Genomic DNA, 17,578 nt, shown 5'->3' on the forward strand with positions numbered 1-17,578 from the left:
ATATATACACATATATATATATATATAGAGAGAGAGAGAGAGAGAGAGAGAGAGAGATCGGCGTGCGTGCGTGTGTGTGCGTGTGTGTGTGTGTGTGAGTGGCGGGGGGGGGGAGGAGGAATTCTGTAAGTTTCTATGGCACAGCAGAATTTGTGTCATTTTACGGCTCAGACACTCGCAAATGGGAAAATCGAAAGGTAGTAAAAAAAAAAAATTAAAAAAAAGATAAAGAAAGAAAAAATAAACAAACGGTAAACGTCTAGAATTTTACAAAACATCATAAAAACCTGTAAGGTAGAAAAAGGTCATTCTCTCTCTCTCTCTCTCTCTCTCTCTCTCTCTCTCTCTTCTTCTTCTTCTTCTTCTTCTTCTTCTTCTTCTTCTTCTTCTTCTTCTCTGTCTCTCTCTTTTTCTCTCTCTCTCTTTCTCTCTCTCTCCCTTATTTTCTCTCCCTCTCTCTCCGTCTGTCTCTTTCATGAACAATTCCTTTAAACCTTTCTTATCAACAGTAACTCGATGTCCTATTAAAAGATTCACTGTGGGCAACTGGTATATGAGTGCCCCCTTCAGTTTGGGGCATTGGCCCGATCTGAACAAATATTTCGCATCTCTCTCTCTCTCTCTCTCTCTCTCTCTCTCTCTCTCTCTCTCTCTCACACACACACACACACACACACACACACACACAGACACACACATTCCCTCCCCACGACACCTCTCTCTTACTCAAGAACATGATGTAAAATCCTCCTTGCACCCCCCCCCCCCCCAAGCTCCCTTCCTCCCCCACTCTCTCTCTCTGGTAAAAAAAAAAAAAAAAAAACCCACAAGAAACGTTGCACCTCGAGCTCCAAATAAATAACATGTTTTATGGTGAAACAAGAAGAGCACCACTGCACACGGACGCAAAAAAAAACAAAACAAACGTCATCCGATACTGTCAGCACCTTTCAATAATGACAGCTGAACGATTGCCGAAGAAAGCCCACTCCATGCTTGTAAATCAAAACAGTAACAATAAGAAATGGTGGGCATCAGACATTCGCAACTTACCAACCATGTATGGAGTTGGTTATGTGTGGCTAAACGAAGGTGTTGAGTTTGAACTGGTTATTACATACTTTTGGAGAGCTTTTAATTGACTGGTGTAAACACAGTAGGATACAGGAACATGACAGGTATTCTGTAAACAACAACAACAAAATCAAATCTGAATTTTCATTAGAGCCGTATTTCGAGTCCAGTAGGAATAAGGCATTAAAGGACATCTACATCAGACCCAGATTCCGATTAGGCATCCCTCATAAGAATTCATAAATTTCGCTATTTTACAAACCTTCCTGTTTATTTTCTTAGCCCTTTGTGCAAACGTCATACCGATGATAAACTTCACTTTCTGTTTTACTGTCATTGAAATGAAGCAATAAGATCAAAATGCCTTCCTCTGAAATTTGCACAAGATCCAAATAAACAGCAGCTGACAATTATTAACGACCGTAAAAAAATTTTTTAAAAATGACCGGTATTGCTAGCTCAATACATATTTCACAGTTTGAAATTTAGATCGACCAGTCAGGTGATTTAGTCTTTATTGTCTGTTGATTTCCTTACGGGCTGATGACCACATGGTCCAACATGTGTAAACTGAAAACCAGTTTGTCCATGTCCACATCCATTTTGTGTACGTCTCAGTATGTGTGCGCGCACGTGCGCATATGTGAGCATCGGAAAGGGTAGAAGAACATTTTTCATATGTTCTGGTACATTTTTTTCCCCCACGACATTAATCCCTGTCTTGTCTTGTCCCCTCTCTCTCTCTCTCTCTCTCTCTCTCTCCTCCACCTCTCTCTTTATTTTCAACCCTTACCTCCACCCCTCTCCTTACTACAGAGCTAGAATCACGAGGTACAGCCTCCAGCCCTACCCCCCACAGACATGGCGCGGTACAACCTCACTCAAGAGTGAGGGATGGGGTGGAGGAATATAGGAAATATATGTCCTTAAAATCCCCCCCCTCCCCACTTTCTTCACCTACCTGCCCTTACGTACACTTAAGCCGGAGAGATAGTGGGATACCCCCCCCCTCCCCCCCCCCCCCCACCACCACCTCTTACTCTCAATCCAGAGACATGGCGAGATATATTCCTACTCTCCCCACCCCTTACGCTCAAACTAGAGACATGGTGAGATATATCCCTACTCTCCTACTCTCCGCAACTCTTACCCTCAAACCAGAGACATGGTGAGATATATCCCTACTCTCCTACTCTCCGCAACTCTTACCCTCAATCCAGAGACATGGTGAGGTATATCCCTACTCTCCTACTCTCCGCAACTCTTACTCTCAAACCAGAGACATGGTGATATAATTTTTATATCCCTACTCTCCCCACCGCTTACTCTCAATCCAGAGACATGGTGAGGTATATCCCTACTCTCCTACTCTCCGCAACTCTTACTCTCAAACCAGAGACATGGTGATATATATCCCTACTCTCACCACCGCTTACTCTCAAACCAGAGACATAGTGAGATATATCTCTACTCTCCCCACCGCTTACTCTCAATCAAGAGACACGGCGAGATACAACCCTACTATACTACTCTCCCTACCCCTTACTCTCGAGCCAGAGACATGGCGAGATATATCCCTGCTCTCCTACTCTCCGCAACTCTTACTCTCAAACCAGAGACATGGCGAGATATATCCCTACTCTCCCCACCGCTTACTCTCAAACCAGAGACACGGTGATATATATCCCTACTCTCCTACTCTCCGCAACCCTTACTCTCAAACCAGAGACATGGTGAGATATATCCCTACTCTCCTACTCTCCGCAACCCTTACTCTCAAACCAGAGACATGGCGAGATATATCCCTACTCTCCTACTCTCTGCAATCCTTACTCTCAAGCCAGAGACATAGTGAGATATATCACTACTCTCCTACTCTCCCCACCACTTACTCTCAAAACCAGAGACATGGTGATATATATCCCTACTCTCCTACTCTCCGCAACCCTTACTCTCAAACCAGAGACATGGCGAGATATATCCCTACTCTCCTACTCTCTCCACCGCTAACTCTCAAACCAGAGACACGGTGATATATATCCCTACTCTCCTACTCTCTGCAACTCTTACTCCCAAACCAGAGACATGGCGAGATATAGCCCAACTCTCCCTCTCCCTTACTCTCAAACCAGAGACATGGCGAGATATATCCCTACTCTCCTACTCTCCCCACCGCTTACTCTCAAACCAGAGACATGGTGAGATATATCCCTACTCTCCTACTCTCCGCAACCCTTACTCTCAAACCAGAGACATGGCGAGATATATCCCTACTCTCCTACTCTCCCCACCGCTTAACCCTGAACTTTCACCAATCACACAGGGCGACATATAACCCTGAACCTTCACCAATCACACAGGGCGACATATAACCCTAAACCTTCACCAATCACACAGGGCGACATATAACCCTAAGCCTTCACCAATCACACAGGGCGACATATAACCCTAAGCCTTCACCAATCACACAGGGCGACATTTAACCCTAAGCCTTCACCAATTACACAGGGCGACATATAACCCTAAACCTTCACCAATCACACAGGGCGACATATAACCCTAAACCTTCACCAATCACACAGGGCGACATATAACCCTAAACCTTCACCAATCACACAGGGTGACATATAACTCTAAACCTTCACCAATCACACAGGGCGACATATAACCCTAAACTTTCACCAATTACACAGGGCGACATATAACCCTAAACCTTCACCAATCACACAGGGTGACATATAACCCTAAACCTTCACCAATCACACAGGGTGACATATAACCCTGAACCTTCACCAATCACACAGGGCGACATATAACCCTAAACCTTCACCAATCACACAGGGCGACATATAACCCTAAACCTTCACCAATCACACAGGGTGACATATAACCCTAAACCTTCCCCAATCACACAGGGTGACATATAACCCTGAACCAGTTACTCTTCAGTCGGAGACATGGCAAGATACATTACAACTCCACCCCTCCACCCCAGCCCGTTACTCTTAAGCCGGAAGATGGTGTACAACAACAACAAAAACAGAACAAAACAACAACATACTCAAAATTAACGTAGAAAAATCAGTACTCAAACAAAATGTCTACAATCACCGGTATGTGTGACGAGAAATAAAACAAAATTCCTCCTCCTCCTCCTCCTCCTCCTCCAACAAAAGATCCTTTACCTTTAAGCTGGAGACGTGTCGAGATACAACCCAGTACAACCTCAACCCCACACCATTACGGCAAGATCCCTGCCCGAACAACACCCACCACCACCCCCACCCCTACACATCACTTCCCTTACTCTTTACTCCTAAACCAGAGACAAAGGCGAGATACAACATCACCACCCCACGATCCTCACCACCCCACCTCCCCACCCCCACACCAGTTACACCCCCCTATCCCATCACTACGGAGCCTGTCATAGCCAGAGATACAACCACCACCCCTACCATCCCCACCCCAACCCACTACACCACCCACCGCCCCCTACCCTGTAACACCAATTACTATGGAGCCTGTCATGGCCAGAGATACAACCACGACCCCCACCCACCAACCACACCCCGCCCCCCCCACCCCCCCCCGCCCCCCCAACACTCCTTACCGCCACCACTACAGAACCGGAGTCATGACCAGATACAACCCCGCCACCCCCACCACCACCATCCACCCACCACACCCATACCCCTGCACACACCCATCACTACGGTGCTGGAGTCATGGCCAGATACAACCCCAACCCTTATAGCTAGATCGTGCTCTAAAAACCCGAACCCGCATACACCCCTCCACACCCCATCCTCCAGCCCAACCCCTCACCACCCTTTACTCTTAAACCAGAGACATGGCAAGATATAATTATTGTCTCCACACCCTTTACTCTTAAACCAGAGACATGGCAAGATATAATCTTTGTCTCTCCACCCCTTTACTCTTAAACCAGAGACATGGCAAGATATAATCTTTGTCCTCCCACCCTTTACTCTTAAAACTCTCTCCATACGAACGGCGAAAGAGACGACGTTAACAGCGTTTCAGCCCAATTACCATCAGCAAAATATTGCAAGCGGAAGGCTCTTATAATGAAGAGGTGAATGTTGACAAAGATATACCACAATTCTGACGACGGAAGCTAAAGGTTGGGTCATTCAGACACCCACTGGACATCCGAGGGGTCTGTGTCGAGGAGAAGAGAGGACTGGCCGTACTGAGTGAGTTAAACCAGAGACATGGCAAGATACAACCCTTGTCTCCCTACCCTTTGGGGGGAACACATCCCTTGCCACACACCCCACTTCCTCACTCTCAGGCTGGATGTTACGGAGTGCTGCAATCTGATTTCCTCGTGCAGGGGAATTCAAGTGCTTCTGTTTATTTGCACGTGCTTTTTGTACTGGTCAGTGAGTATATTTTTCTCTGCCCGGTTTGACTGGCTGGCGACACACAGTCTGTCCCAGAGGCCTGGAAGAAAAAGGTCTCGCTGTTGGTGCTCTGTGGTTCTGGCCTACAGGGTATTACAAATTAGTTGTTTTTTCATAAGAGTTTAAAGATATTGTTAGTCTTTTTGTGTACGCATGTCTTTTTATGTACCGTGAATGTAGTTAATATATTTTTTAGCATATTTTGGTGGAACAATGCATTGCAATATATTGTGCAAGCTTGGCTGCAGTGTAAATTGACCTAACGACAGTATGTTCTCTGTATACATATTCGCAAGCCTGATGAGCAGAGGTGGCATAGAACTGGTGGCACAGAATTATGCTATCTTTGTAGTAAATATAGCTATGTTTTTCATAATAACCTGGGAATCATTGTTAGACATTTTCTCCTTATTGGTCCCGACGTATGGATAATGAATAAATGTTTTCCTCTTTTTGTGTCATGTAAGCAGCATGGCCTTAATGGGAAATTGATATTCGATAATTGGAGAGTCCGTGGATATTCCAAAATAATAATTTGAACTAATATAAGTAGGGGCATGAATGGGAAAGGATGAATTAGGTGAAAGGGGAATGTGGAAATTATACAGAGCATATATCTTACGAGTCTTAATACTCCGCCCCAGAGTTATGGGGCAGACGTAGAGACAGCCCAGTCCGAGGAGACGGGATCAACCCACTGTCCGAGGAGACGTGATAGCGGCCCAGTCCGGGGAGACTGGAGCGGGACAGACCTGGTTGAGGTCTGAGGTTGGTGCAGCCTCGAGACAACACGTGTCTTGAAGACTAAGACACGTCCGAATAACCACGTAATTTGTGTGTGAGGGCCAACACGAAAAGAGACCAGAGGTGATGTATATGTTGACTGTTAGTTCGTGGACCCACAAGAACATTGAAGTCAGCATTCCCCAGACTCAGTATCGAATGCCTGCGTTTGTGTGTGCGCGTGTGTATCAGCGTATTGGCTTGTTTAGCAGCAACAATTTTTGAATCTTTTTTTGTGTGTGTGTTAAATTATGTTGGCTCAGGGGCAATATCTTGTCTGTTTTGTTCACGGAAGAGTGCGGGAGAAAGGGACTGAACTTGCATGTGAATGTTTGTTGCCTCCCTTTAGTCTGTCTGACTCTATTGCGTAACACTGGAGATACTAACCCCCACCCAGCCAATCCCATACCATACATCCCCTCTTCCTCACCCTTAAGCTGGAGATACAACCCCCATCTATCCACCCCCACTACACCCCACACTACCATCACTACGGAGCCTATCATGGCCAGATACAACCACCACCACCACCCTCCACCCCACCACCCCAACACCACTACCCCCATCACTACGGAGCCTGTCATGGCCAGATACAACCACCACCACCACCCTCCACCCCACCACCCCAACACCACTACCCCCATCACTACGGAGCCTGTCATGGCCAGATACAACCACCACCCACCACCCTCCACCCCACCACCCCAACACCACTACCCCCATCACTACGGAGCCTGTCATGGCCAGATACAACCACCACCCACCACCCCTTCCCCCCCACCACCACCCCAATCACTACGGGGCTGGAGTCATGGCCAGCAGGCGGCCCCCACGGCAGGCCACCCAGAGCCTACCCTGGACGTCCACGTTGAGGGCCGTGGGCTGACGGAGGTAGGGGCACCCGGCGGCCAGGTAGTTGACGAAGGTCATGTGCCCCTCCGCGGACAGCTTCAGCACGTGGATGCTGTCTCCCAGCTCGTCGGCCACCAGCACGGCGGAGTCATTGTCCAGCCGACAGAAGCAGACGTCGCAGGGTTTGAAGAGCGGGGCCGGGGACACGTAGGTGTCTACTGGGTCCGGGTTGTCGAGCAGGTACATCTTGACCTGTTTGGGTTTGTGGTGGTTGTGTGATGTGTAGGTGGGGGTAGGGGTTGATGGGGTGGGTTGTTGCGGTGGTGGTGGTGTGGTTTGGTTGGTGGTGGTCGGTGGGTTGGGTGGTTGGTTGGTTGGGTGGTGGTGTGGTTGGTTGGTTGGTTGGTGGTGGTGGTGGTTGTGGTGATGGTGGATTGGTTGGTTGTGGTGGTTGGTTGGTGTGGTGGTTCGTGTTGGTGGTGATGGTGGTTGTAGTGGAGGTGGTGATTGAAGTGGTGGTGGGTGTAAGTAGTAGTTGGTGACGGTGGTGGTTGTGGTGGTGATGGCGGTGGCGGTTTTGACGGTATTAGTGGTGGTGGATGGTGACGGTGGTGGTTAAGGTAGTGGTGGTTGTGGCAGGTGGTGGTGGTGGTTGTGGCAGGTGGTGGTGGTGGTTGTAGTGGTTATGTAGTGATGGTGAGTGACGGTGGTGATTGTTGTGGTTGGTGGTTGTGATGGTGTGGGATAGAAAGAGAAGTCAAGGTTATTTTCATTTCAAAATTGATACACACACACACACACACACACACACACACACACACACACACACACACACACACTCACACACACACACCCCAGCGCGCGCGCGTTGTAAAATAACATGCATTTTAAGAAACACAATCTCAGAATAAGATATTTTTGGGACTTAAACTAAACCTGAAACGTATTTATATTAGATGAGTGTAAGTGTAAAATTTCTTGTTACCCACTCTCGCATTGAGCAAAATTATGAGTGACGTTTGTTTTCCTCAATCTACTCTGCGTTATTCTTGTACAGTGTTTGCATGTATGTGTGTGTCTGTGTTTCTATGCGTGTGTTTCTGTGTCTGTTTGTCTGAGTGAGTGTATTTCCATGTGTGTGTGTCTGAGTGTCTGTATGTGTTTGTGTCTGTATGGCTCTGTGTGTGTGTGTGTGTGTGTCTGTGTATGTGTGTCTGTACGGCTGTGTGTCTGTGTGTTTGTATGGCTGTGTGTCTCTGTCTTTATGTGTGTGTCTGTGTCTGTATAGCTGTATGTATGTGTCTGTATGGCTGTGTCTGTATGGCTGTGTCTGTATGTGTGTGTCTGTATGGCTGTGTGTGTGTGTCTGTATGGCTGTGTGTCTGTATGGCTGTGTGTCTGTATGGCTGTGTGTGTGTGTGTGTCAGTATGGCTGTGTCTGTATGGCTGCGTGTCAGTATGGCTGTGCCCAATAAGTCGACCAGCGTGCTAATATCTCCGCTGTTGGAAAACATTCATTCATTCTCTCTCTCTCTCTCCCCTCCCACTGCCTATCTCTGTCTCTCTTCTCGTTCTCACAATCTCCCCCTTTCTCCCCCCCTCTCTATCTCTGCCCCCCCTCCTCTCCTATTCTCTCTCTCCCTCTCTCCCTCCTACCCTCTCTGTCTGCCTTCCCTCCCATTGTTATTCTGTCTCTCTGTCCCCCCTCTCTCTTCTTCTCTCTCTCCCTCTCTCCCTCCCATTCTCTGTCTCTCTCCCCCCCCCCCCTCTCCACCCCTCACTTTATCTGTCTGCCCCTCTCCCTCTCTCTGTGTCTGTGTCTTTCTCCTTTTCTCTCTCCCTTCCCTCTCTCTCTCCCCTCTCTCTCTCCCCTCTCCTTCTCGCCCTCTCCTTCTCGCCCTCTTTCTGTCACTCTTTCTCACACTCTCCCTGTCATCATCCCCCTTCTCTCCCCCCCCCCTCTCCCCCTCGCCCCCCTCTCCCTCCTATCTCTCTCTCTCTCTCGCCCCTCTTTCTCCCTCCCTCTCCTCTCTCCCCTCTCTCCCCCCTATCCCCCTCTCTCTCCCTCCCCCCCTCGCCCCTCCCTCTTCCTATCTCTCTATCTCTCGCCCCTCTCTTTCTCCCTCCCTCCTTCTCCTCCCATCCCTTCTCTCTCCCTCTCCCCCCTCTCAGCCGCCCCCCCCCTCTCTCCCCCCCTCTTCCCCCTCACCTTGCGAGTGGTGTCGGGAGGCACAGGCTCCTCCAGCACCAGGAACATCTCCTCGCCGCCGTCCACGTCGAAGCCCCGACACGGGCCCACGTTGATGGTGAAGAGCTCGCTGAGCTGGGCGTTGAAGGGCTGCTCCTGCACCACGTCCACCTTGGTGATGGTGGCGCGGCCCTCCACGCTGTTGCTCAGCTTGAAGTGGCCCGTCTTCCTCAACTTGCAGAACAGCCTGTTGCTCCCGTCCACGGCAGACAGGCAGCGGACGACGCCGCCGCCGATGTTTCTCAGGGACACCTTCCCCAGCATCTTCTCGTTGCGGCAGAGGAGCTGGCCGTCGCTGGCGTATTTCTCGGCCGGGGCTGGTTGTGAGGGAGGGTTCTTCACGTAGGACACCCACACCGTCCCGTCATCCATGGGGGAGACGCTGAAGACCTCCGTGTAAGGTGGACCACTCCCGCAGCGGAACTGCACCTCCACGGACACGGTCACCTTGATGTGCTTGACGTTGAAGACTCCACTGTCCACGTTAAGGTCCTTGCAGGCCTTCAGCTCCGACTCCACGTCCGACACGGTGGTCAGGACCTGCTGGAAGTGGTCGAGGAGGAAGTCTGTGGTGAAGTCGGAGGTGCTGAGGTCGTCCGTGTCGCCCTCCGACACGATGCTGTCCAGCGTGGCTTTGCTGCCTCGCCCCACCCGCATCTCTCTCACTGCGGCCAGCAGCTTGTACCTGTTGGTTGGAGTGTAGTGACTGGGTTTATATATGTCCATGTAGCTATGATGTCTGTTTGTGTGTGTGTGTGTGTATCAGTCTATCAATGTATGTACGTGTGTATGTATCTATCTATATGTCTATGTAATCACATATCTAGGTATCTGTGAATCTACAAATCTCTTTTTCTCTGTCTCCGTCTCTGTCTGTCCGTCTCTCCCTCACACACAACATACACACACACACACACACACACACACACACACACACACACACACACACGTTTTATCTCTGACCTGTTCAAGTACCGCTATCAGTATTAGTAGCTCAGGTAGGTGTCACTGCATTCATACAAATCCATGTACGCTGCACTACATCTGCCAAGCAGATGCCTGACCAGCAGCGTAACCCAACGCGCTTAGTCAGGCCTTGAGAGAAAAAAGAAGAAATAAATGAAATAACAAATAAATAAATAAATAGATAGAAAAAGTAGATGAGTAAATAAAACAAAACAAAATAGAATAAACAATGAAATAAAATAAGATGATAGAAAAGGTTTTAAGATTTTGACTTAACTGACCAAGATGGTTCTTATGTATGTATGTATGTATGTATGTACGTATGTATGTATGTGTCTGTGAATCTACAACTCTCTCTCTCTCTCTCTCTCTCTCTCTCTCTCTCTCTCTCTCTCTCTCTCTCTCTCTCTCTCTCTCTCTCTCTCTCCGACCTGTTCCAGATATTGACTAGAACCATCTGCCCAAGATCGTTCTTCCTGGAGGTGATTTCCGACCCACTGTCTCTTCCTCCTGTATCTCTCCATCCTTTCACTCTGTCTCATCTGTTCTAGGCACTGACAATCTGCCCCGTATAAGACGTCTTCTAGGTCCATCTGGAGCTGGCATCTCCCCTCTCATCAGCCTCTCTATCTCTGTCTCTCTCTCATTCTCTCTCTCTCTGTGGATTTTTCCAGACAAATGGACTGAATCTATCATCCTTCCAATATTTAAGAAAGAAGTGAAAAATCCTGGCGACTATAGGGGAATTGCTTTGTGTGACACCAGCAGTAAACTTTTTAGTATGGTGATAAATAATAGATTATAAAATTGGGTAACAGAAAACCAGGGATATTCAAGCAGGTTTTAAGAGAGGGTTTTCCACTATATACCATATGTTTACTTTAATGTCTCTAGTTCAGAAACAGTTTGCTGTCAATCGAAAACTATACATAACCTTCACAGATTTTGAGAAGGCATTTTATTCGATTAACCGGAATTTTCTTTGGCCTATTCTGTTAAAAAAATGGTATTAAAGGAAAACTCTTTAAATGTATCAAGAGTATGTATATTAACGTGAGAGCTCGTGTACAATGTGGAAATAAACAGATATTATAAACTGTGCTAATGGTGTCAAACAGGGAGACATTTGTAGCTTTGTTTTTATTTTTATTTTCCTTATTTATAAACGAATTAGCTGTTGAAGTGATTAGAAATGGACGACATGGTGCAACTTTTTCGCTTGATACCTTTGAGTTGTTTATACTGTTACTGGCTGACGATGTCATTTTGATATCTGAAACAGTTGTTGGGTTGCAAAATCAGTTACGTAGTTTACAAAATGCAGCGGTTATGTTAGATTTAAAGGTTAACTTAAATAAAAGTAATATTGTTTTTTAGGAAAGGATATTTGGCTGCCAGGGAACGATGTATAAAATACTGGCTAAAACTTGTATATATGGAAGAAAATAGGCTGCAGGCAAAAATAACTGGGTAACTAATGTAAGAACATGTTTATTTAAATTTGGATATGGGCATGTTTGGCTTAGTCAAAACGTAGGGAATGTTGAATTGTTTATTCATGACGTTCGCCAAAGACTAATAGATTGTAATTGACAGAACTGGCAAAACCACATTCAGACAAGTGAAAGGTTTCAAACGTATTCTCAGCTCACTGGGACTTTGCATTTCGTCAGACCATATCTATCTCTAAAGTTGAATCGTGCTGTTATCCAAATTATGTCAAAGTTTCGACTTGGTGTGTCAGATATTCATGCTCATCATTATAGGTGTAAAACCCAAACCGATCAAAACTTAACATGCCCACTTTGTGGACATTGCGAAGAAGTACATTTTGTCCTGGTATGCCCCGTGATTCAGAGTTTAAGACACAGTTTATCCCAGAAAAATATTATAGGCAGCCGACTCTCTTCCGTTTTACTATGCTAATGTCTTCAACAAATCAAAAGATAGTAAAAAAAAAAATCTGTATATTTTGTATCGAGCATTTAAAATAAGAAAGACACTGTGCTAACAGAATGTATACCAATATTTATGTGTGACGGTATAATTATGTTATATACCCCTTCGTTTAGGGGCCTTCGCCTATAATGAATAAACCATTCACTCATTCTCTCTCCTCTCTCTCACACACTTTCTCTCTTCTCCCCCCCCCCCACACACACACGCGCGCGCGCGCGCGCACACACTCTTTCTCTCTCCTCTCTCTCTCTTTTCCCTCTCCCCTCTCAAGCTCTCTTTTCTCTCTCACACACACTTTCTTCTCTCTCTCCCTTCTCTCTCTGTCTTCGCCCCTCATTCCACTCTGTATCTTTCACCCCCAACTCCCCGCCCCATACTCCTCCTCCCCCCCTGTTTCTCCCCCCCTCCTCCCCAGACCCCCTCCAGCCCCACCCCCACCCCCCTACCGACCCCTGACCGCTGCCAGACCCTGCTCACCCTAACCCCAATCCCACCCCCTTCCCATGTGTTTGAAAAATGGCCTGAGGCCGATGTACAATAAATTATTTGTTTTGTCTTGTCTCGTCTTGTCTTGTGGCCGATGTACAACAAACTATTTGTTTTGTCTTGTCTTGTCTTGTGGCCGATGTACAAATAAGCCATTTGTCTTGTTTTTTCTTGTTCTGTCTTGACTTGTCCTGTCTTGTCTTGTACTGTCTTGTCTCCTTTTGTCATGTCCAGTCTTGTCTCTGACCTGTTCTTGGTGTTGAGGATGCCGTCCTGTCTCGTCTTGTCCTGTCTCGTCTTGTCCTGTCTCGTCCTGTCCTGTCTCGTCCTGTCTCGTCTTGTCTCGTCTTGTTTCTGACCTGTTCTTGGTGTTGAGGACGCTGGCCACCTCGTCCTGCAGCTGACAGAGGTCGTCCAGGTTGTTCTTGGTGGCGACGACCCTCCGGTGGTGGCTGCCCAGGACCTCGTCCGTGGTGCTCTTCAGGCAAGCCAGACTCTCCACCAGGAACTTCTCGGCAGCCCCCACCAGCGTCAGGTGATGCTTCCGGATGATGGACTCCAGGGCTGTCCTCATGTCTGTCTGGGTCTGGGGGTGTACATGCACACTCATGCATGAATGAATGAATAACATGGATACCTATTTTGCGCCTATCCTCGGTCGTAGACCAAGCTCTAAGCGCTTTACAAACGCTCTTTGCGCAAAAGGCTAGCCTGGCTATCGGGGTAGAGCCGACTGACGGCTGCCATTGTGGGCGCTCATCATTCGTTTCTTGTGTCATTAAATCAGATTTCGGGCACGCACACATACACACAGACAGACATGTAACATTTTACGTGTATGACCGTTTTTTTTTTTTTCTTTTTCTTTTTAATCCCGCCAGGTAGACAGCTATACTCCGTTTTCGGGGGTGGGGGTGGGGGGTGGGGGGGGTTGCATGCTGGGTATGTTCTTGTTTCCATAACCCACCGAAAGCTGACATGGATTACATGACCTTTAACGTGCGTATTTGATCTCTGTGCGTATATACATGAAGGTTCAGGCACTGTCAGCTCTGCACATATGTTGACCTCGGAAATCGAAAAAAAAAAAAAAAAAAAAAAAAAAAAAAAAATCCTACCCTTTACCCACCAGGCGTCGTTACCGAGATTCGAAACCCGGGCCCCTAAGATTGAAAGTCCAACGCTTTAACCACTCGACTATTGCAGCCGTGTCTGTCTGGCTCTGGAGGTACATTGACATGGACACCCCACACCCCATCCCCCACCCCCTCCCACACATATACATAGATAGATAGATAGATAGATAGATGTGTGTGTGTGTGTGTGTGTGTGTGTGCGAGATAGGTGTGTGTGTGTGTGCGCGCGCGCGTCTGTGTGTGTTTGTGCGCGCGTGGGGTGGTGGTGGTGGTGGCGATGGTGCTGGAAGGGAATGTGGAAGGGGCCTTCTTCATCAAATCTAAAACCTCCAATAACCAGACCCTTACCGAAAAGTAGACAGTGTGTATGAGGCAGACAGACAGACGCTACCGGTACGGTATGGAACTGTACGGAACTATACGGCATGGCACGGAACTGTACGGCACGGAAGGCTACTGTACGGCAGGGTACGGAACTATACGGCATGGCACGGAACTGTACGGCATGGAAGGCTACTGTACGGCACGGTACGGAACTGTACGGCATGGTACGGAACTGTACCGTACCGTACGGTACAGCACCCCAAACCCCGCCCCTACAGTACCTCGAACAGTGTACCCTCACCTTCATGTTCTTTCTGGCTTCGTCCGACTGCTGGATCATGGCGGACACGGTGCCTTGAAGACGATCCTTGTCCTCCCTCAGCTGTTGTCGGGCCTCCCGGCAGGCGTCCATGAGCTCCTTGGTCCTGTGGTCCTCGTGCCTTGTCAGCTTGCACTTGAGACACACGGGGAACTGGCAGTCCACGCAGAACATGTCCAGCCCTTGCCTTGTGGGTGGAGATAAAGGGGAGGGGGGGTGTTAGGATGGGGGATGGGGATGGAGGACACATTGTCAGAATGAATGAATAAAAATAGAATGAGTAGAATGCACTTGCGTGCACACACACACACACATACAAACACATATCTCTCACACACACACACACACACACACACACACACACACACACACACACACACACATACACACACACACACACACACACATATATATATATATATATATATATATATATATATATATATATATATAATACACACGTCTCACACACACGCACACACATAACACACATACATATCGCACGCACACACACGCTCACACACACACACACACACACACACACACACACACACACATATATATATATATATTATACACACATATCTCACACACACACACACACACACACACACACACATATGACACGCACACACACGCTCACACACACACAACACACAACACGCACACAAACACAAACACACGCGCACATGCACGCACACATACAAACACACTCACATACCACAAACGCACACACACACGCGCGCGCACGCACGCACATACACACACACAAACGCACACACACACGCGCGCGCGCGCAAAATACAGTTGTCTCCATCTATCTTAAAATCTTACCCGATTTTTTAAAATCTTTTTTCCATGACATTTCATGTGTATGTGGTCGATCAGTGAAGGGTGTGCTCATTCGTTTTTCTCGTTAAGTTGCTGGCATGCATTTTGAGTGAGCCGAAAGAGAATTTTTCTGCTTTGGTTGTAGCAGACAAAGTATTTTCGAAATGAAATGAACTGAAATGAAAGAAAAAAAAATCTTCACCCCTCTCCCACCACCACCTCACCATCCTCACCCCCCTCCCACCACCACCTCACCATCCTCACCCCCCTTCCACCACCACCTCACCATCCTCCCACCACCACTTCACCATCGTCACCCCCACGCCCCCTTCACCCCTCACCCACCACCACCTCACCATCCTCACCCCCCTTCCACCACCACCTCACCATCCTCCCACCACCACTTCACCATCGTCACCCCCACGCCCCCTTCACCCCTCACCCACCACCACCTCACCATCCTCACCCCCCTCACACCACCACCTCACCATCCTCACCCCTCTCCCACCACCACCTCACCATCCTCACCCCTCTCCCACCCCCACCCCCACACCCCCACACCCCCTTCACCCCTCTCCCACCACCACCTAATCCCCACGCCCTCTTCACCCCTCTCCCACCACAAACACCATCCTTCCCACATCCGCACCCCCCCCAGCTCCCCAAGCCCTCCCAACCCCTCCCACACCCTTCCAAAACTCACTCCGGGTGGCTCAGACAGTGAGTCAGCTCGCGTGCCTTGACCAGATCCTGCGGATGAAGGTAGAAGTTGGTCTGAAAGGCCGACACCCCGCCAGGAGGAACCATCAGGCGCCGCCGGCAGTTGGGGCAGGAGAAGACGGTGGCTGAGGCCAGGGAGGTCTCCGAGGAGCCTTGGGCGGCGTTTCGAGCCAGGGACGTCAGCAACCTTTCCAGGCAGTGCTGGCAGAAGGTGTGGGAGCAAGGGAGGAGCTTGGGGTTCCGGAAGATGTCCAGGCAGAGGGAGCACGTCAGTGCCTGTCGACGGTCCTCCAGAGACAGGGAAGGTTGCGGGGACGGGGGTGGGGAAGGGGGCTGGCGGGGGCTGGGAGCGGCCTGGGGAGGGGGATCGTCGTGGTCGTTGCTGTTGTCGTCGTCCTCGGAGAGGGTGAAGGAGGAGATGTTGTCCCAGTTGTCGTCGTCATCGTTGGTGGTTGTGGTGGTGTTCGTGGAGTAGGTGGTGTTTTCGGAGGGCAGGCGTTGTCGTTGTTGTTGGAAAGGTTGTTGAAGAGGGTGGATGCTAGGGCTTGCTGCGGAGGTTGTGGTGGCGTTGGTGGGAGGGGGAGGGGGTGTTACAGAAGGTCTGGAAGGTTGTTGGGTGGTTGTGGTGGTTGACTGGGCGATGGGTCTTGCTCGCCTTGGGCTGGGGCTTGGGGTGGAGGGGGCGCTTGGCCTAGCAGGCTGTTGGGTGGTGGTGGTGCTGGTGGTGGTGGTTGTGGTGGTGGTCGCGAGGCGGGTGTTGTTGTTGTTGTTGTAACGTCCTGCTGGTGGTAGCAGTGCTGTGGGCCTGGAGAGCTGGGTGGTGGTGGTTGTGGTGGTGGTCGCGAGGCGGGTGTTGTTGTTGTTGTTGTAACGTCCTGGTGGTGGTAGCAGTGCTGTGGGCCTGGAGAGCTGGGTGGTGGTGGTTGTGGTGGAGGTCGCGAGGCGGGTGTTGTTGTTGTTGTTGTAACGTCCTGCTGGTGGTAGCAGTGCTGTGGGCCTGGTGAGCTGGGTGGTGGTGGTAGAGGAGGGTGGATTGGCAGTGGGGTAGTTGCTGTTGGCAGTGGTGGCGGTTGGGCGAGTGGTCCCCCCTGCTGACGCCATACTGGCTGGTCCTCTATGTCGGTTACTGTTGTTGTTGGTGGTGGTGGTGGTCGTCGTCGTGACAGTGGCAGAGGAACTGGCAGCAGCGGTGCTGTTCCCTCCTCCTGATGGTGAGGGTGAGGGTGAGGGTCTTGTTCTGGGTCTTGCAGCAGGCTGGGAGGTGGTGGGTGATGATGGGTTTGAGGATGGTTGAGAAGGAGGAGGGGGAGGAGGAGGAGTGGGAGGAGGAGGAGGGCGGGGGGAGGTGGGCCTCAAAGCCGCTATGATGCGTGTGAGAGAGGCCATCGGTGGAATCTGGGTTGAGCAGGAGATTAAAAAAAAAATTAAAAAAAGAAGAAGAAAGAAAGAA

At 49.2% G+C, this 17,578-nt stretch overlaps 1 protein-coding gene across 1 annotated transcript; it reads right to left on the reverse strand.

Moving 5' to 3' along the window:
• Nucleotides 1–2,123: 2,123 nt before the first annotated feature.
• On the reverse strand, nt 2,124–17,576 carry LOC143288431 (uncharacterized). Its single transcript, XM_076596908.1, has 6 exons — nt 16,112–17,576; nt 14,560–14,764; nt 13,158–13,384; nt 9,349–10,072; nt 4,420–7,391; nt 2,124–4,220 (listed from the first exon to the last, which is right to left on the reverse strand). The coding sequence occupies exons 1-5, from the start codon at nt 17,512–17,514 to the stop codon at nt 7,083–7,085; spliced, it is 2,868 nt and encodes a 955-aa protein (XP_076453023.1). The 5' UTR covers nt 17,515–17,576; the 3' UTR covers nt 2,124–4,220; nt 4,420–7,082.
• Nucleotides 17,577–17,578: the final 2 nt, after the last annotated feature.

The sequence above is a fragment of the Babylonia areolata genome, chromosome 12 (assembly GCF_041734735.1).
Source record: "Babylonia areolata isolate BAREFJ2019XMU chromosome 12, ASM4173473v1, whole genome shotgun sequence".
In the NCBI taxonomy this organism is placed as follows: domain Eukaryota; kingdom Metazoa; phylum Mollusca; class Gastropoda; order Neogastropoda; family Buccinidae; genus Babylonia; species Babylonia areolata.